The sequence below is a fragment of the Anabas testudineus genome, chromosome 6, assembly GCF_900324465.2.
Source record: "Anabas testudineus chromosome 6, fAnaTes1.2, whole genome shotgun sequence".
NCBI classification, from domain to species: domain Eukaryota; kingdom Metazoa; phylum Chordata; class Actinopteri; order Anabantiformes; family Anabantidae; genus Anabas; species Anabas testudineus.
In genome coordinates this window covers 23500437-23517895 of record NC_046615.1, presented here as the reverse complement: position 1 = coordinate 23517895, position 17459 = coordinate 23500437, and the positions used below count along the sequence as shown (strand labels likewise).

Genomic DNA, 17459 nt, shown 5'->3' with positions numbered 1-17459 from the left:
ATCTGTCTCGATGTGTTGCATTTAACGGATGGAACCCGACTGCCACCCTGGACTTTCTAATGCTTGATAAGGGACGACTAGGGCCTGGGGATATTGAGATGGTTGCAACCTTATTGGTAGATGTCTTTAAACTTGCACACTGCACTGTAGCTCCAAAGCGTTTGTTGTCAGACCTGTTTAGATGTTAAGACCACAGAACAGTATTTTGTTTTAATCTGCATGTAGCTGCAAATGTTTTGTCAGTACTGTACTTATGACGCTGCTGTGCTCTTCACTCAGATTAAAGAATGTGCAGCAGAAGAACTGGGGAAAGGCTACCTGGTGTCCTGCTTAGTGGATCACCGCACCAACATCAGCGACTACCAGTGCAGCCAGTACATCACCAAGATGACCAGCATCATCTTCAGCGACTACCGGCTGATCTGTGGATTCATGGACAAGTGTCACGAGGACATCAACGTCCTGCGCTGCGGCAGCGTCAGCACAGGCGAGAAGGTGGGTAGAAAAAATTAAATGAACTTGCTGAGCAGACACAGAACATTACCTATGAATGTTTCCCAGACTTTGTTGTGGTCTGACGAATCTTCATCTCTGCTTCCACTCAGTCTAAAACTCAGAAAACTGTTCAGAGTGTGACTCAGTTGGAATGAGAAGGGACTTTTGACAGCAGTCTGTCAGGTAGCAGAGCGAATCTAACATGTTTTCATACTGCTGAGCTAAGCTAGACCTCATAAGCCCATTAGGCACGCTGTTATTATGGGATATCACGTCAGCACAATTAGAACTTGAGACAAATTATTTATTTGTCAGCGAGAACAGAGTCTGTTTCATTATCAGGAGCTTGTCACAGTGGTTTGTGGGTGGCGGAGCAGAAGAGAGCAGATTAGACTGACTGAGGGCTCACCTCCTACTTGTCATTTCTCACCACACTGAGAAAATACAAGACATACGCTGAAAAAATGATTTATGGAGTGAAAGTAAACCCTGGTGTTAGTGGTATTAGTGATGCTATATTCTACATTATTCATTATTTTACAAGCTGGGAATGCAGAAAAATTTTGGAGCTGCAGAGATAGAAGACAAAGAACAGGGGCACATCTGACTGATTTCAGATTAAAATTGTGGGTATTTTTAATGATGCAGAGCAAAATCTATTACTGAATTTTACTAATAATGTACAAAACGTTAGAAACAACATCTTTACTCAGCGCCACCTCTACCTGGATAACTTGGTGACATTTAGTTTCAGCTGCTCTTTTTCTAGGACAGATATTGAAAGTTTAACATGTGGACACTCGCTCTCCAGACTAAATCAGGATGACTGCAGCGTGAAATTACAGCAGCACTTTGTAAAACCTTTTCAATTTTCTTTATTTAAGCTAAAACCTAATTTCACAGAAGTCCTAAAGCTCAATAACGGCTGATTAAACTAATGAGACAAAAATAACACTTACTCAATGAGTTCTTGTGGATTTGCAGTGACGACCAACCACGCACCAAGCAACCAGGTGCAGTACCTTATCCCTGTACCTGTCATCATTGTCTCTGATGAGGCCGATCAAGTTTCTACACCCAATCACTTCACCCAAATTTTGAATATCCTAGTATACATACTCCACAGAACAAACCTGTCGTCAGTTTTCTTGGGGAACATGAACTTGTTGACACTGGCTTCATCAAATTCAAAATTGCAGTGCATTTTTACAAATAATAAAAAAATTGGTAATGTCCAACCAGGACTGAAACTATTATAAAGGTGTGGCGTCAGGATAGAAAATAAAGTCTTGGGAAACGTTTGATTATCTGTTTTTATTTATCCAAGAAATGTTTTGAATAAATCTGCTTCTCTGACCTGCTCTGCTTCTAAATCCCTGTTTGATCCATCTGACCTGTTGCTTCTGCACTAGCTCACTCTGTCCTCCTCCTCTCCTACAGCTCTCTCTTTGTGCTGCTTCACTGCAGGACATATTCAAAACAAATTAATTTGTTAGTTAAATCACACTGGCCCGGCTGATCAGCTTCCCCACGTGTGTTTTTACATCTTTTTACATCCGAGGAATTTGTTTTTCTAATATTCGTCTGGATTGAGGAGCAAAGATTTAGCATCGGAGTTAAATAATTGCTTCTTAGGTCTGGAATCTTATCTGAACTCATTTTACAGATTTCTTCCAGGACCTGTGATGTATCGCACACTTTAGCTGCAGTGTGAAAAATAATGTTATCATCTCCCGAAATAGTCGAACTTTACCCACTGGACTGTAACTGTGTGATTTTTACTGTCTGTGCAGGACATCCACTCTCAGGGCGAGGTGATTGCCTGCCTGGAAAAAGGTTTGGTGCGGGAGGCCGAGGAGCAGCGGGGGGCGCATGTCATCAAGGACGACTGTAAAAAGTCCATCATGAGAGTCGCTGAACTCTCCTCAGATGATTTTCACCTGGACCGATATCTGTACTTTGCCTGTCGTGACGACCGTGAACGCTTCTGTGAAAATGTGAGAAATAAATGCACATTTGTAGCACATATTACTTCTATGACATTAATGAGGTGTCAAATGTTTTGGTTTAACCAGCAACCTGCAAACCTACACATAACCCAAGACATAGCCCCGAAAATATGTGTCATAAAACAATTATCAGTGAATTGCCAGGGGTTATTTTATCCTGCTGTTCAGAATCAAAAGTCTCTGAAGAATTCTTTGTTGTGATTTTTCAGACCCTGGCCGGTGAAGGACGAGTTTACAAATGTCTCTTCAATCACAAGTTTGAGGAAGCAATGTCTGAGAGGGTGAGTGGTAAACCTCAAATTAAGAGTTTATTTCCATCGCTTACAGTTTGAAATTTATGATGCTTGCTGTGCCCTCAGTGCCGCGAGGCTTTGACCACCAGGCAGAAGCTGATAGCTCAGGATTACAAGGTGAGCTACTCACTGGCCAAAGCCTGCAAGTCAGACCTGAGGAAGTACCGCTGCAGCACGGACACAAACATGCCCCGAGCACGAGAAGCTCGTCTGTCCTACCTGCTGCTCTGTCTGGAGTCTGCTGTGCACAGAGGTAAGAACCTCCTTCCTGTCAATCACCTGTAGTCTATCTGCTAATCAGTTTCCTTTCAATTAGTCACTGGTTTTCATTAGGGATTTATTGACATGTCAACAACACAACGAACCTTGTAGTTCTGTTAGCGTAGCACTAGTCTGGAGTTTAGGAAGTCTATCCTACTCTCCAAAAAGAAGAAGATTAATGTCAGTCATTCTGTTTGTGTCTGACGATTCATGAATAAAAGAGCAAAAAGTCAAAATTCATCATTAGACAAATTGGAAACAAATGATTTTCATATGAAGGAGTTTTGAAAAAGAAGCTTGTTCTTCTGAAGCCAAAACTCAATAAGAAAAGAACATCCTGGAGTTTTCAAAATAATAAAAAATAAAATCTTAAACTCATGATTAACTCTTAACGCTGTACATACTTCATACTTAAACGACCCCCCCACAGCTTAGTGTGTTTGTTTCTGTGTATTTCAGGTCGTGTGGTCAGCGGCCAGTGTCAGGGTGAGATGATGGACTACAGACGGATGCTGATGGAGGATTTCTCTCTAAGTCCTGAGATTGTGCTGCACTGTCGCAGTGAGATCGAGAGTCATTGCTCGGGTCTGCACCGCAAAGGACGGACGCTGCATTGCCTGATGGGGGTCGGCAGAGGAGACGCATCAGCTATCGACCCCAACTGTCAGCGGGCGGTGAGTAAAAAAAAAAAAAACAAATTAAAAAAAACAAAAAACAAAAAAAACACAGCGATTACTCCGACTGTTTTTGTCAGACGGCTGTGAGGAATCATACAAGTCTTAGTTATAACACAAGCTCTGAGTTATAATCTTATCAATTCCAGTTTTCAGTTCAGCAGCCATAGATGTTAATTTACCAATAAAGTGGTTATTTTATTTAACTTGGACTTAAAGGTCAAATTAAAGAGTCTCTCTCTGTTGTGTCATGGAAATGCTGAATGTTTTCTATTTGACTAATATAATGTAATTATAATACTGTTTTGTTTCTTGCTCTGTCACATACTGTATAAATGTCCACATGTGTAATTTGTGACTGTACCATTGAAAATATGTTTCTGGGGTCATTAAGCACAAATGGGGAATAGGGTAACTTCACAAATTCCCAGGTGTTTTGAATTTACAGCCAGATTGTAGTTTTTGATACACAGACTTACACACAGCCTGCCTCATATCATAACTAAATACAGACCCCAGAGTGTGGAGTCACATTTTAATTGTCGTCTTTATTCCACTCCCATCCTCAGCTCCAAACTCTGATCCAGGAAGCAGATCCTGGAGCTGACTACCGCATTGACCGAGCTCTCAATGAGGCTTGTGAGTCTGTCATCCAGACCGCCTGCAAACACATCCGCAACGGAGACCCCATGTGAGTGTGATAACTGAAAGTTAAATGGAATCTTCCTCCGTCTTCCTCAAACTGACACATGAAACAAGAATTTTCTGCAGCTGTTTGAGTGGTCTTCATTTAATTCTTTCGTCTGTCAGTGCCCACCGGCTCCACCAGCTGTTTGTCTTGATGAACCAGCTCATTAAATTCACACAAATCTAGTGGATGAAAATGTCCATTCATTTGTAGACCTGATAAAAACCTGTTTAAAACTCACTTACTGGTGTGATCAATTCAATTTTTTTTCCTTTTTTGAAGTGTGTTTGCTGTTACCATCTAATAAATAAGTTGACATTTGTGTTGTTGATGCTGCAGGATCCTGTCATGTCTTATGGAGCATCTTTACACTGAGAAGATGGTGGAGGACTGTGAACACAGGCTGCTGGAGCTGCAGTACTTCATCGCCAGAGACTGGAAGTAAGTCCTGCTTACATTTATTCAGGCTGATAAGGTCCAGAGGATATATATATATATATATATCTATATCTCTATCTCTATCTCTATCTCTATCTCTATACATGTTTTCTCACATTTCCATCAACTGTAACCAGTGTACATTGATGTATCTGACACAGCAGCTCCTTGTTCCCTCTGTTGTTGCCAGGTTGGATCCCATCCTGTATAAGAAATGTCAGGGTGATGCATCTCGGATCTGCCACACTCACGGCTGGAACGAGACCAATGAAATGATGCCGCCTGGTGCCATTTTCTCCTGCCTGTACCGCCACGCCTACCGCTCTGTGGAGCAGGGACGCAGGGTGAGTCTCTGCTAAGATCCCTACAGAATAAAGACAACTGACCTGCCCACCGCCCCCACTTAATTAGTAATGAGCAGTGTTTCCCACTTACCAACAGCAGTGTCTCTATTCACTTAATACTCAGACTTTAATTCACAGTTTTTATTCTTCAGTATAAAGAGTTGAAGTCGGCACGTCTGGACTAGCCTCCATTTCCATTAGCGTCAGCAGCTCAGTGTAAACCAGCATCAAGCACTTCTGTCGTTCTCGTAGAAAACCCTGGTCTCTGGATTTCTTCTCAGATTCTAACACAAATCGACGACAACTCAAGCTACTAGAAGATTTAGCCTTTGTAATTTATAAAAACGTAATGATTTAGTTTTTAGCATCTGAAAAACTACAACTCAGGTGCTTTACTCCAAACTCTGTCTACATCTTTCAGTCCTGTGTCCTGTTGTCTGATACGTTGGACACTTGCTATGATGTATAAATAATGGTAAACGCTGGTAAACACACAGGAGTTGTCTCTCACTAACCAGAGGGTGTTCTTGTAGCTCCCCAGTGGAGACTCTGAAGCAGAAAACCACGATTTCACTGTGAGTATGTCGTTCTGCTAAAATGATGTTAATCACAGGAAACTGGACATAACTGTCATGATGACTGGTGGTTTGTAGGGGAAGTGATTATGATTGGTCATTCTTATGTGGTAATCCTGCATGTGGGGGCTGTGAAGTGATGTGAAGAATCAATACAGAATTTTAATTTTGGAAAAGAATTGTATGATTACAATGATTAATTGACTGCAGCTGCTTGAATCAGCATTGTTTCATATGCCCTTAAAGTGTCATGTGTCCTTAAAGTAATACTCCACCCAAATGTATTGTTTTTAGAACATTGTAATTTCAGCAGCAGCTTAAAGGTTGGAGTAAATGTTGTGGTCTTAATATCGTCCTTTTTGTTTCTGAATATATTTAAATGGTCTTATCTCTGTGTTAAGGTCTGGTCACAACAACATTTTAAATGGCAACACCTAATTTTAAAGGCATCATCAAAACTGGCAGTTTCTAGCAATATTAATGGATTTATAGGTTATAGGAACTTTACCAGAAAAGTTGCCGGTTAGCTGTTCTTCACCTAAAAAACTGTTTTTTCTCAACACCCTCTAAACGTTTTATCTATAATGCTTTGGATACTGGAGTACAGTACTGAGTGGGACTAGTTCATCACTGAGCTGTTGTGACTGTGGACCATTAACTCACCAGTTACAATACAAACGTCTCTAACGTCGGCTTTGAAAACATGTTTGAAGGAAGAAAAGAGTGGAGTATTGGTTTAAGGCCTAAGTGCAATAAAGGTAAGGTGTTCCTCTGGTCTGTTTCTAACTGAACTTCATGCTCTTCTTTCTGCAGCTCTCCAGGGACTGTAAGGTGGAGGTCCAGAGGATTCTCCACCAGAGGGCATTGGATGTGAAGCTGGACCCCGAGCTGCAGAAGCGCTGTATGACGGACCTGGGGAAGTGGTGCAGCGAGAAGACGGAGCCCGGACAGGAGCTGGAGTGTCTGCAAGACCACCTGGAGGATCTGATGTCTGAATGCAGAGAGATGGTGGGAAACCTGACAGAGCTGGAGTCGGAGGTACCTGCTACACCTGCTGCTGACCCACGAGTGTGACAGAGACGACCACAGTATTTTTAGTTCAATTTAATGTCAGGCCACTTATCCTTTGTTTAGCTAAAGTCATTAATAATAGACTGAGGCCTGGATACTGACATTTCCTTCTATCCTTTTTCATCAACGGCGAGTTCATTCTGATGGTGACTTTAAAACTAATTCATATGCCCATGCCCATATCCCATAAACTGTTACCTCAAACGATTACGGTCAGAAACAGACACACAGTCTGACTTCACTTTTTCACTTGATAAAGCCTAAATTACACTCCCCTCCAAAAGTTTTGGAAAAGTGAGTCACATGTTCCAATACTTTTGCTCAAATGAAAAAAGGATGGATACAAACAAAAGGTGCTATCTGCTAAGTTGTGTATTGGATCCAGACATAACACCAGGAAACAAAAGCTGAAATGTTGTTGTCTCATATTCATCTTTGAATGTAAGAGCCAAATGTTTCCAGTCTACAGCGTAAAGAAACTGGCCTCAATGTTCCATTTCTTACCGAGGGGAGTTTACTTTTCATTTTAAATGTACCTGTTGATGGGACTGCATGCAGTTCAGATTGACATGTAAATGTTACTAGCTCCAGCCAGTAAGATTGTCATTATGACTAATATGAATGTCTGTTTACAAATTTTTGTCTCATTTTTATCCTGCATTTTAAATATTTTTACCTTCTAAACATTTTGAATGTTAATTTAATTTAACTTATATCAACTCAAAGTCAGTGTAATATACATGTTGACATTAGGGTGTTGATACGTTATGGAGTTCTCTGTTACCCCTTTTCGACAAACAAAAGCTAGTTGCTGATGCAGGTTGAGAGTTGGTTTAACTAGTTTACTTGTATATGACTTTATACATATCTGATTTATCAGCAACAATAACTCAAAGCACAGTGTCTCTGTCCAAACTCTAATGGTCCAATGTATTTAAGCTACTTATAGGGGTTGTTCCATGGTTTACCATAGTATGAGGGTTAGTGGGTGTAATATACCACGTAAATTAGCTTATCATTGTTATTGCTTGGCGAAATTTTTAACTCAACAGAGTTTAACCTACGCGTGCCTGTCAGACTGAGCACTGGGCACCATACACACAAAGCAGCGGAGGAAATGAGGCAATGCTAACATGAGCCTCCAGCCCCTGAAAATGAAATTAATGTATTGTGCGATTATTTTCCTTATCCCAAAAACTAAGGTTGTTCTCAAGGACCAAAATATGTACGATGAAGTGAATCAAACATCTTCCTGTTTCTAGCTTTAATTAGCACGAAATAAACATATAAACGTGTATGATCATAAAATATGCTAATGAAAACAGGGGACACATGGATCAGTCTGCACTGTCGCCACTATTTAAGTAGTTGTTTAAGTATTTGTCACTATTTTCAGAAATGTTTTTCCAGCGACACATGCAGGTTAAACAGAACTGACACATCAGATCTTAATTTAGCTTTGTGTTAACAGCATCCCTCTGTTTTGTCCTCAGGATATTCAGATTGAGGCACTGCTGATGAGAGCCTGTGAACCTGTCATCCAGGCCCACTGCCATGTAAGTCTGCACCAAGAGATTCACTCTCACAGTTCTTCTGAAATCACTTTGAGTTACAAAGGTTATACGACCTTTGTATCAGTGTGTTGAAGTACTTTTGTTTATCAGGTATTTAATTCAGTAACAGACTTTTCTTATTTTGTGCAACACAATCATTTTTTTACCACATCAAGACAATAGTTCAGGTTCTTTGGTTTAATACTGTTCTATGTTGTCTTCTCCAAAGTAATTAGATCAAATATTTCTGTCTGTCCCTCAGGAGGTAGCTGACAATCAGATCGACACTGGTGATCTGATGGAGTGTTTGGTTCAGAACAAACACCAGAAGGAGATGAATGAGAAGTGTGTGGTGGGAGTGACGCACTTCCAGCTGGTGAGCAGACGGATCACAATATGGTGCTGTGATATTTAACTCGACAGGAACAACAAGACAAAGACATCATAAATCTTAACCTGATATTTTGTTATGCAGGAAAAGTGATGATACAAATGATCTGATATGTGTCTCACCTGCTGAGTTTATTACCAGTAAGCAGCTGTGTGTCTTTCTGTCCTCAGATTCAGATCAAAGATTTCCGTTTCTCCTACAAGTTCAAGACGGCCTGCAAGGAAGACGTTCTTAAACTGTGTCCCAACATCAAGAAGAAGTAAGACACACAAACAGCTAGTGTTTGAAAGATGCATGAACCTGCCTTACATCTGCAGTGTAGAGCACAAATCCATTTTACTGAATATGTAACAGCAGAATTGAAGTTCAGAGGTCTGTGTCTCAGTTTTTAGTGTGTTCAGCTTCTTCTCAGTCTCTGTCCAAACCTTACTGACTGAACCTTGAAGCATCCTGTAGTTTTTCCCAAAATGTAACTTCCACAATTGAATTTTCCAAATCTCCTTCTGAGGTTTCCAGATCTTTGTTTCAGAGGAAAGCTGAATTATAACGTCACCTGCCGCAGCCTTTTTCTATCCAGCAGCAAATCCTAAGCAAAGTTTTAGAATGTCTTCAACATGCAGAATAAGAATATTAAAAAAACAAAACAAAACAAAAAAAAAAAACTAAAGCTAGCTAGCTGAGTTTGGATCCGTTCTTTAGGGTGTGTCTTGTCAGTTGTGTTGACTCACACTGCAAGGGTCATGTTAGCAGCAGCGACAATGTTGAAACAGCCACATCCTTGGTATCGACAGAAAGAACAGCAGCATTATTTTATGTAATTGTACAATAAGTGCTGAGTTAGAAGAAGAGGAGGAACAATGACTAAAAGCTGAATATCATCTGATCTGTTTGGTTTGCAGTGAATGTCTGTTTTCAGTCTTCTATCAGACAGTAATATTTAAATGCACACTGAAGTTTAAAACACCAGCCACAGCCATGTGGGAACTCTGTCTAACCTGCAGACAGTCTGAAATTAACTTTTTAACTCACTGACCGATTTCTTTTTTTTTTTCCCATATACCAACCAATATCATGAGTTTACCTTTTCAGTCCACCAGTATTCATATAGTAATATAAAGATGTTGAGGTGTGTTGAAAACAGAGACACCGTTATGAAAAATAACTTTGTCTTGTCCAGGCTCATTACTTTAGCCTATTATTGCGCAGCTGATCAACAAACAACCTCGTCAGACTTGGGGATGTGACCTCTTGTCTACCTGTCTCTTAGGGTGGATGTGGTGATCTGCCTCAGCACCACGGTGAGGAACGACACACTGCAAGATGCAAAAGAGCAGCGAGTGTCCGTCAAATGTCGTAAACAGCTGCGGGTGGAGGAGGTGGAGATGGTACGATGGCTTTCTTTTATGAGCGCATGGGAACTGACTTTAGGACTTTATTATTGTTTGTTTAAAATCAATGACTTCTTCTTAATGTTAGAGTAACTGATCTGAGTCTGATTTTCTCAGTTGCACAGGTTAAAAGTTTGTCCCTTATCTTTGTGTCTATATTTTCTCTCAATCTGTTCAATTGTTTCTGAATCTCTGCAGTCGGAGGACATCCGTCTGGAGCCGGAGCTCTACGACTCCTGTAAACAGGACATCACTAAATTGTGTCCCAACGTGGCTTATGGCAACGCACAGGTCAGCAGCTACAGACACACGTGCACCCACTCTCTGTTTGTACAAAGCTTATTTTATACCGCTCATTAGACATCATTAGTTCTCACATGCTGAAGAATTCTTTCTAGTTATTTCCTGTTACTGATGTTTTTGAATGAAAGGATCCATTTTGGAAATAAGTGTAAACAAGAATAAATGTCATGTTGACATGTTACGCCTTAGATTTCAAGTCGGAGACTGTTCTTGGTTGTTTGCATGTTTTGTTTTCACAGTTTAACAGTTTTAGCTGGGTGATTCACTGTCACATCTCTCTCTCTGTAGGTTATTGAATGTCTGAAGGAGAACAAGCGCTTTTTAAATTCACGTTGCCACCAGCGAATCTTCAATCTGCAGCAGGTGGAGATGGCTGAGCCTGAACTGGACTACCAGCTGATGAGAGTCTGCAAACACATGATCAAGGTGAACCAATAAAACCAGCATTGGATAATCAGGACTAGCTTTCTGAAACACTTGGCAGTGGTACTTTTAAACAAAATGGGAGCACAAATGCTTCATTTATTAACAGTGAATAAATACTTAACTTGTTTACCACTAAATACACATAAAGATCTAGAGAACTTTATTAGTGTTTTTGGTGCCTTCTGAAATGTTTTGTCTGGTTATCACAGCTGTCACACTGAAAAAAGTAGTTCTTCAAACTTGATTCAACACGACTTACTGCAGTCGTAGCTACAATAGATGCTTGTTCAAAAATCTTTATTTCCGGTCTGCTTTAGTGTGTTCTGTTTGTTCTTATGGGGGACTTGTATGTAACAGGTGTTTTGTGTGTTTCAGCGTTTCTGCCCAGACTCAGAGCCGAAAAACGTTCTTCAGTGTCTGAAACAGAACAAAAACAGTGAGCTCATGGATCCAAAATGCAAACAGATGATCACCAAGAGACAGATCACCCAGAACACAGGTACATACGATACACACATATCACACAGGAACATGTCTAACATGTCAGGACTTATCAAAGCTGCAGGTACGGGTGGTGACGTTGTGTGTGCATGTCCCCAGACTACAGGCTGAACCCAGTGCTGAGGAAAGCCTGCAAAGCCGACATCCCCAAGTTCTGTCAGTCCATCCTGAACAAGGCGACAGCTGAAACTGAGCTGGAGGGTCAGGTCATCGCCTGCCTCAAACTCAAATACGCCGACCAGGTCAGTCACGTGACTTTACTATATATAAGATCTCCAAGGTGGTTTTTAATAGAACCCAGAGAGTTCTCACATGGTCGACATGTCATGACATTATAAACTTTTAAGATTTGTCTTTTTGTTCTAATTTTTTTCATGATAATATTGTACATTTAATGTCATTTAATTTTCGATAAATGACAGCAGAAGCCACTAAATACACTGCAGCCATTGTGCGTGATCAGACAAATACAAATGGAGTTTTAAATTAGGCAGTTACAGTTGATATGAATCATTTACAAAAAATTAACTGAACTCGAGCCTTCTTCCTGGTCCACGTGGACTGAAGCTGGGTAATTGCTTGTGCATACTCAAATGCATCAAGTCAGATTGTTGCAGAGGCAGTTATTAGGTTTAGAGTCTTAGGACTCCTTTGTGACCTCTAGTGGTCATAGATGAGTCACTAGGCCACAAGATCATAGAAACTAGACGGGTTAATTAATATTAACAGTCACTACTGGACAGCAGTGTGAGTTGCTTAAAGTTACAATAGCTGTTCCTAATTGTGCTAATCTGTGGAAAATAAATCAAAATATTAACTTGTTTTGTGACAGCGTTTGTCTTCAGACTGTGAGGATCAGATCCAGATCATCCTGCAGGAGTCTGCGCTGGACTACAGGCTGGATCCTCAGCTACAGTTACACTGCACACAGGAGGTTCACACACTTGTTCTTTACAAATATATACATAAATACAGAAATAACCAGAGTTGGTCTGTACTGTATCCTGTGAATTAAACCACAAAATGTGACTTAACTTCATTATTATTATTGAAAATAGCTCGATGTAGTTGTATCTGTATTCATATAATCTGTACATTAGTTTTGCCGCCGGGCATTGAACAAAAACTGGTGCAAGACACAAAAAAATCCTAAATATAAAACACAAAAAATAACCAACATTTAAAGAAGTGTCACTGCTGAGAGGTTAATTGCTTCACAGAAGCAGATATTTATAGTGAACAGACGCAGCTTCTCTGACGTTCATCATTTGTGCTGTGTGTATTTAGATCACTCAGCTGTGTGCGGAGGAGGCAGCAGCTCAGGAGCAGACGGGTCAGGTGGAGGAGTGTCTAAAAGTCAACCTGCTGAAGATCAAATCGGAACCATGTAAGAAGGTAAAGTACCTCACTGGTGCCTTCACTGACCGCTGTAAACCCCAGTTCACATTAAGATGAGCACATGTTGCTCTTCCTCTTCATTCTGTCACTCCTGCTTCCTGTTTGTTGTGAGTTTTACCATTTATCCTCTTTATCTTCTTCACTTTCATGGTCATCTCTCCCTCCTTCTCTACTGCTCCTTCCCCTTCTTCTCCACCTGCAGGAGGTGTTGAACATTTTGAAGGAGAGTAAGGCAGACATCTTTGTCGACCCCGTCCTTCACACAGCCTGCGCTCTGGACATCAAACATCACTGTGCTGCCATCCCACCTGGCAGGGGGCGCCGTAAGTCCACAAACAAACACCTCAGCTGTGACTCAGACATGAGAAATCACAGACATAAACATTTTTATTAGTGCTTTTGATTTATTTCTTCTATCTGGCAACATACAGTATTTAAATTTGAGTAAATTGGTCTCCAATGAAACTGGGCTTTGCTGTATTACAGTAAAACTAAATTACTCAACAAGCATTTTAATCCATATCACAATACATATCAATTTTCAGTCTATAAATGCAAAATATAATTTTTTCTTTTTAAATTTGAGAAATAATATGCAATTAATAGAATTTTGATCAAAATGAAGTTGTTTTTATTTTATTCTATTATAAAATGTAGATGCCAGTTTCACAAATTATTGTGAATTCACATCAAGTTTCTGCCCACTGTTTTTCAGCATCACTTTGAGACAAGGTGCTTCTAATTTTAACAATAATCCTCAGGTGGAAGAAGGAAATTCTAGAGATTGTGTGCGACTTATGTGAGGGTTAAAGTAAATATCCTGGTCACATACGGTATAACTCCAGCATTCCTCGCAGTAGTACTCGAGGCCCTTTGTCATCTATACTAACTATATGGTTAGACAGCATATCTCTGAGGTTTTTGGACCCAAATAGAATAACCTCTCTTGTCTGAATTTAGAAGTAGAAAATTACAGGACATTCAGGCCTTTATGTCTTTTAAACATTCTTGAAGTTTGACTAGGAGGGACATGTGTAAAGCGAAAAGTATCGGTCCAAGCACAGAACCCTGTGGAACTCCATTACTAGCTTCTGTTTGTATCATTAACATATTACGTCAGTCATATTATTATGTTTTTTGTTACATATTAACAAAAACCTATAGTGTTACAAACATCCAGACAATACAACAATATAAGTTGAGTTTACATCTATTCAGGTTTGACAATTGACAGTGAGAACTGAAAGAGAAATTGACAACAATAAAGCTTTTAATGCAATTTACCCACCTGGCTACCAGATGTTAGTTTTGAAAAAAGAGAATAGAAAATTTTGCTTCATAAATAGACAGATAGCATAACATAAATTAAGGTGCGTCTTCTGTTTGTGTCCTCAGAGATGTCGTGTCTGATGGAAGCTCTGCAGGACAAACGTGTTCGTCTGCAGCCTGAGTGTAAGAAGAGACTTCAGGATCGCATCGACATGTGGAGCTACGCTGCCAAGGTACTGTGCATGCACCATAACTTCATCACTCTGTCAGCAAAACCCACCAAACACTGTGAAAACACAGCTGGTAGTGATGTGGCAGAGAGCAGGAGAGACACTGAGACCTTCACATCAGAGAACCAACACAAACAGAAGCTGTTTAGCTATTTCAGTCTGTGGAGGAGAGATGTATGTAACTCTAAACAGGGGAAATGTTTTTTTTCAGCCTTTAAAATGTTCTCTAAAAGTATAAGATAATAGTAAGTATTACAAGAATAACTATAAACTAATTGTGAAGTTGAGTGAAACCACTGCAATAAATCTTTGGCAGCTTTTATTTTGAAATTGATTAAGCTTTAAATGGGATTTTCTATTTGAACAATGTCTCTCAATACAGAACATCAGCTCAGTCGGGTGTAAGAGGTAAAATGAAGCAAAAAACAATGTATGTATTAAATGTGATTTTAAATTGGATTAATTGAACATGTGAATATGAATATATGTTTCTGTGAATGAATAAAACTCAACAACAGAAGTTAAATATACAACACTTCAGAACTTTTTAAATTGTCACCACTGGTTGTACTGTGGAGTCATGGTACTGGTTTTAATGAGGCAGTTTGTAGTAATCCTCAGACGTTAATTTGTTTAATGTGGTTTTACTCTCCCTCAGGTGGCTCCTGCTGAGGGTTTCTCAGACCTGGCCATGCAGGTGATGACCTCACCATCCAAGAACTACATCCTCACTGTGATTTGTGCTGGTGTGGCGCTCCTCTTCCTGATGGGGCTGCTTTGTGGCAGATTCACCAAACGTGTCACTCAGGAGCTGAAGGACAGGTAGACCACGCCCACTTCTGGGACAGGACACGCCCATAGGAGAAATGACCTCCACTGAAAAAGACCTTCACCTATATTTACACCCCAGAGACTCCACCTGCCCTCCAAATTTGCCACTTCAGTTCATCTTGCCCCACCTAATTACTCCTCACTTTTTTTACATCTTCTTTCATAGATGGAATGACACAATCCTACAGGTGAAAGTGGGCATGATAAGTGACTGACCTGTCGCCTCCACCTGAGCCCCACCCACTCTCCATGAGGCCACACCCACCACCACCTCTTCTTTTATCGGGTCGCCCTGCAGTTTTTCCTGCGCTGCCCTGATCTAGGTGCAGTGTTACTCCACTTGGTTTCCTCCCTTTGCTGTGGTGGGGGAGTGAGGTGGGCAGAGAGAGGACGTGGGGTCAGAGGTTTAGATTGATGGGTAATGGAGGCGAGAGGAATCGTATACAGTGTAAATGTGTAGAAAGTGGGAAGGGGAAAAGCTCATGTAAAGAGCAGTTTAATGACTCCAGTATTTTAATGATTAAAGTGTGTGTGAGTGTCGGTGTGGAAGTGTGTGACGCAAACTGTCTTTCTACCCCTTAATCTTCTAGTTCGTCCTCCTGCTTTCAGGGTCTCTGTGGGTTGTTTGGCTCTTTTTTTTCTGATGTGTGTTAGATTTTGTCGCCATGGGACTGCCAGGCAGGCGGTGCCAACCAGCCAGCCCTCCACCGAGCCACAGATGAGATGAAGGGGGGGGTGGAGGCAGGGGGCACGCCGCTCGCTCGAAGCTCTTCCCTCCACAGGAATAATTGTGGTTCTTTTTCTTTTTGAAAAGGCAGATCTGGCAGCGTCAGCTCTCCTCTAATGCAGAACCGGTGCCGTAAGCGCACCACGTCCACCTTTTGTTTGGCGTCATGCTTCGACTGGTTTTCATCACACTGCGGGGTCAGAGGCGTGATCCTAGTCCAAACCCGGTCTGTCAGTGGTTAACTCGCAGAGTGGCTGTCGGTTTTGCGCTGGTTGGTACGGAAACGCTCCGAGCAATGCAGGAAAAAAAACACAAAGATTCGAGATGTGAACATTTTTGCGTAAAGATACTGGAATCATTGCACATTTACTTTCTTTTTTATATCTACAAATATATATATATTGATTTGTCATAGCCTTATTTATTTGTTTACTAATGATCAAAGTTTCTTTTCTATCATTTGAATGTTCTCTGGTTGCCTTGTCTCCAGCGAGCAAGCATCCCTCCTTCCTGCAAAGGAGAGGAGGGAGGGAGGTAGGAAGAAAGGAAGGGAGTGGGGGGGGGCTGCAGGAACGGAAGGTTCATCATCCTCCAGGCATCAACCTGCTGATTTCTTTTCTCCAGTAGGGATAGTTAGTCGACAGTGTCCAGATTAGTTAGTGACTCTGTTCATGATCATTCAGCGTTCAGACTAAACTGAAACCTGAGAAGATGCAAACTGGTCTTAAAGCAAATCAGAACAACCACAGGATGATCTGTCATCAGCAGTTTAAGCTGGTAATTTGATGCATGGCCTGTTATTATGCAACATCCTCATTAACCTGCAGGTTAATGCCAGAGGAAGTAGGCGGTGGACGGTTTGGTTTTATTGTCGAGCTTTTTGGTCTCGCTTTAAAAGACAGAACATCTGCTTGAAACTGTTTCTGTGGGTCCGAGTGTTTTTTGGAACTGTAAAAACGCTTTTTGAGAGAATCTGTCCCCTCCCAGTTCGAGCCTCTCGTGTACATGTGTACTATACTGAGTGATGACGAACTGTCTGCGCGCCGTGCGGTCAGCCTGTACTGTTGCTTTTATTTTCATGACTTTTTGATGCTTGGTTCGGTGAGCGCTGTCCTCCCTGCTTGTAAATGAGACATTCGGATTTGTCGAACTGCCTTCGCTTTCCCCCCCATCTGACGTCATTTTTATCAAAGCGTGCCTATTCGCCTTCCCACTGAGGGATCCTGCTGTACAGAACATCCCAGAAACCCCTGCAGCACCCAGCAGAGGAGCACATGGACGCGAGCGTGTGTGTTAGTGTGTGTTGCATGACGTCTCTGTGTTCGTGTGTGTGTGAGTGTGTGTTGCCCACAGACTTTGGACCACGAGCGTCTGCAGGATGATCTCCGGTCTGCCCCTCGTCGTCCTAAACGATGATGACTAGAATATTTTAAGTTTGTGATGAAGATCTTTTTGTAAACAGAGTTTTGTGTTATGGAGCTGTTGGTCATCGGATGCTTTTCCCCCTGTCCACATTTCTCTTTGATTTGAAATTGTTCTGTACAGATGAACATTGGACTGTTGGTTAATAATAATAAAGTCTGCAAGGTTTCTA

The 17459-nt window shown here is 41.1% G+C and overlaps 1 protein-coding gene across 2 annotated transcripts in view; it reads left to right on the top strand.

Annotated features, from left to right (window-relative positions):
- LOC113165435 (Golgi apparatus protein 1-like) overlaps positions 1–17459 on the top strand; it is a 30357-nt gene extending 12898 nt beyond the window's left edge. The window contains exons 4-27 of one of the 2 annotated variants that reach the window (XM_026364891.1): positions 280–495; positions 2289–2492; positions 2714–2785; positions 2864–3050; positions 3518–3732; positions 4302–4423; positions 4760–4861; positions 5049–5202; positions 5736–5777; positions 6591–6815; positions 8342–8404; positions 8664–8777; positions 8963–9051; positions 10060–10177; positions 10379–10471; positions 10772–10909; positions 11285–11408; positions 11510–11652; positions 12243–12344; positions 12698–12805; positions 13011–13131; positions 14204–14310; positions 14966–15129; positions 15305–17459. In XM_026364891.1, coding sequence (XP_026220676.1) covers positions 280–495; positions 2289–2492; positions 2714–2785; positions 2864–3050; positions 3518–3732; positions 4302–4423; positions 4760–4861; positions 5049–5202; positions 5736–5777; positions 6591–6815; positions 8342–8404; positions 8664–8777; positions 8963–9051; positions 10060–10177; positions 10379–10471; positions 10772–10909; positions 11285–11408; positions 11510–11652; positions 12243–12344; positions 12698–12805; positions 13011–13131; positions 14204–14310; positions 14966–15129; positions 15305–15353 — 3072 coding nt within the window. In that variant the 3' untranslated portion in view covers positions 15354–17459. The remainder of the gene's footprint in view (positions 1–279; positions 496–2288; positions 2493–2713; positions 2786–2863; positions 3051–3517; positions 3733–4301; positions 4424–4759; positions 4862–5048; positions 5203–5735; positions 5778–6590; positions 6816–8341; positions 8405–8663; positions 8778–8962; positions 9052–10059; positions 10178–10378; positions 10472–10771; positions 10910–11284; positions 11409–11509; positions 11653–12242; positions 12345–12697; positions 12806–13010; positions 13132–14203; positions 14311–14965; positions 15130–15304) is intronic. The other variant, XM_026364892.1, reaches the window with a different exon arrangement.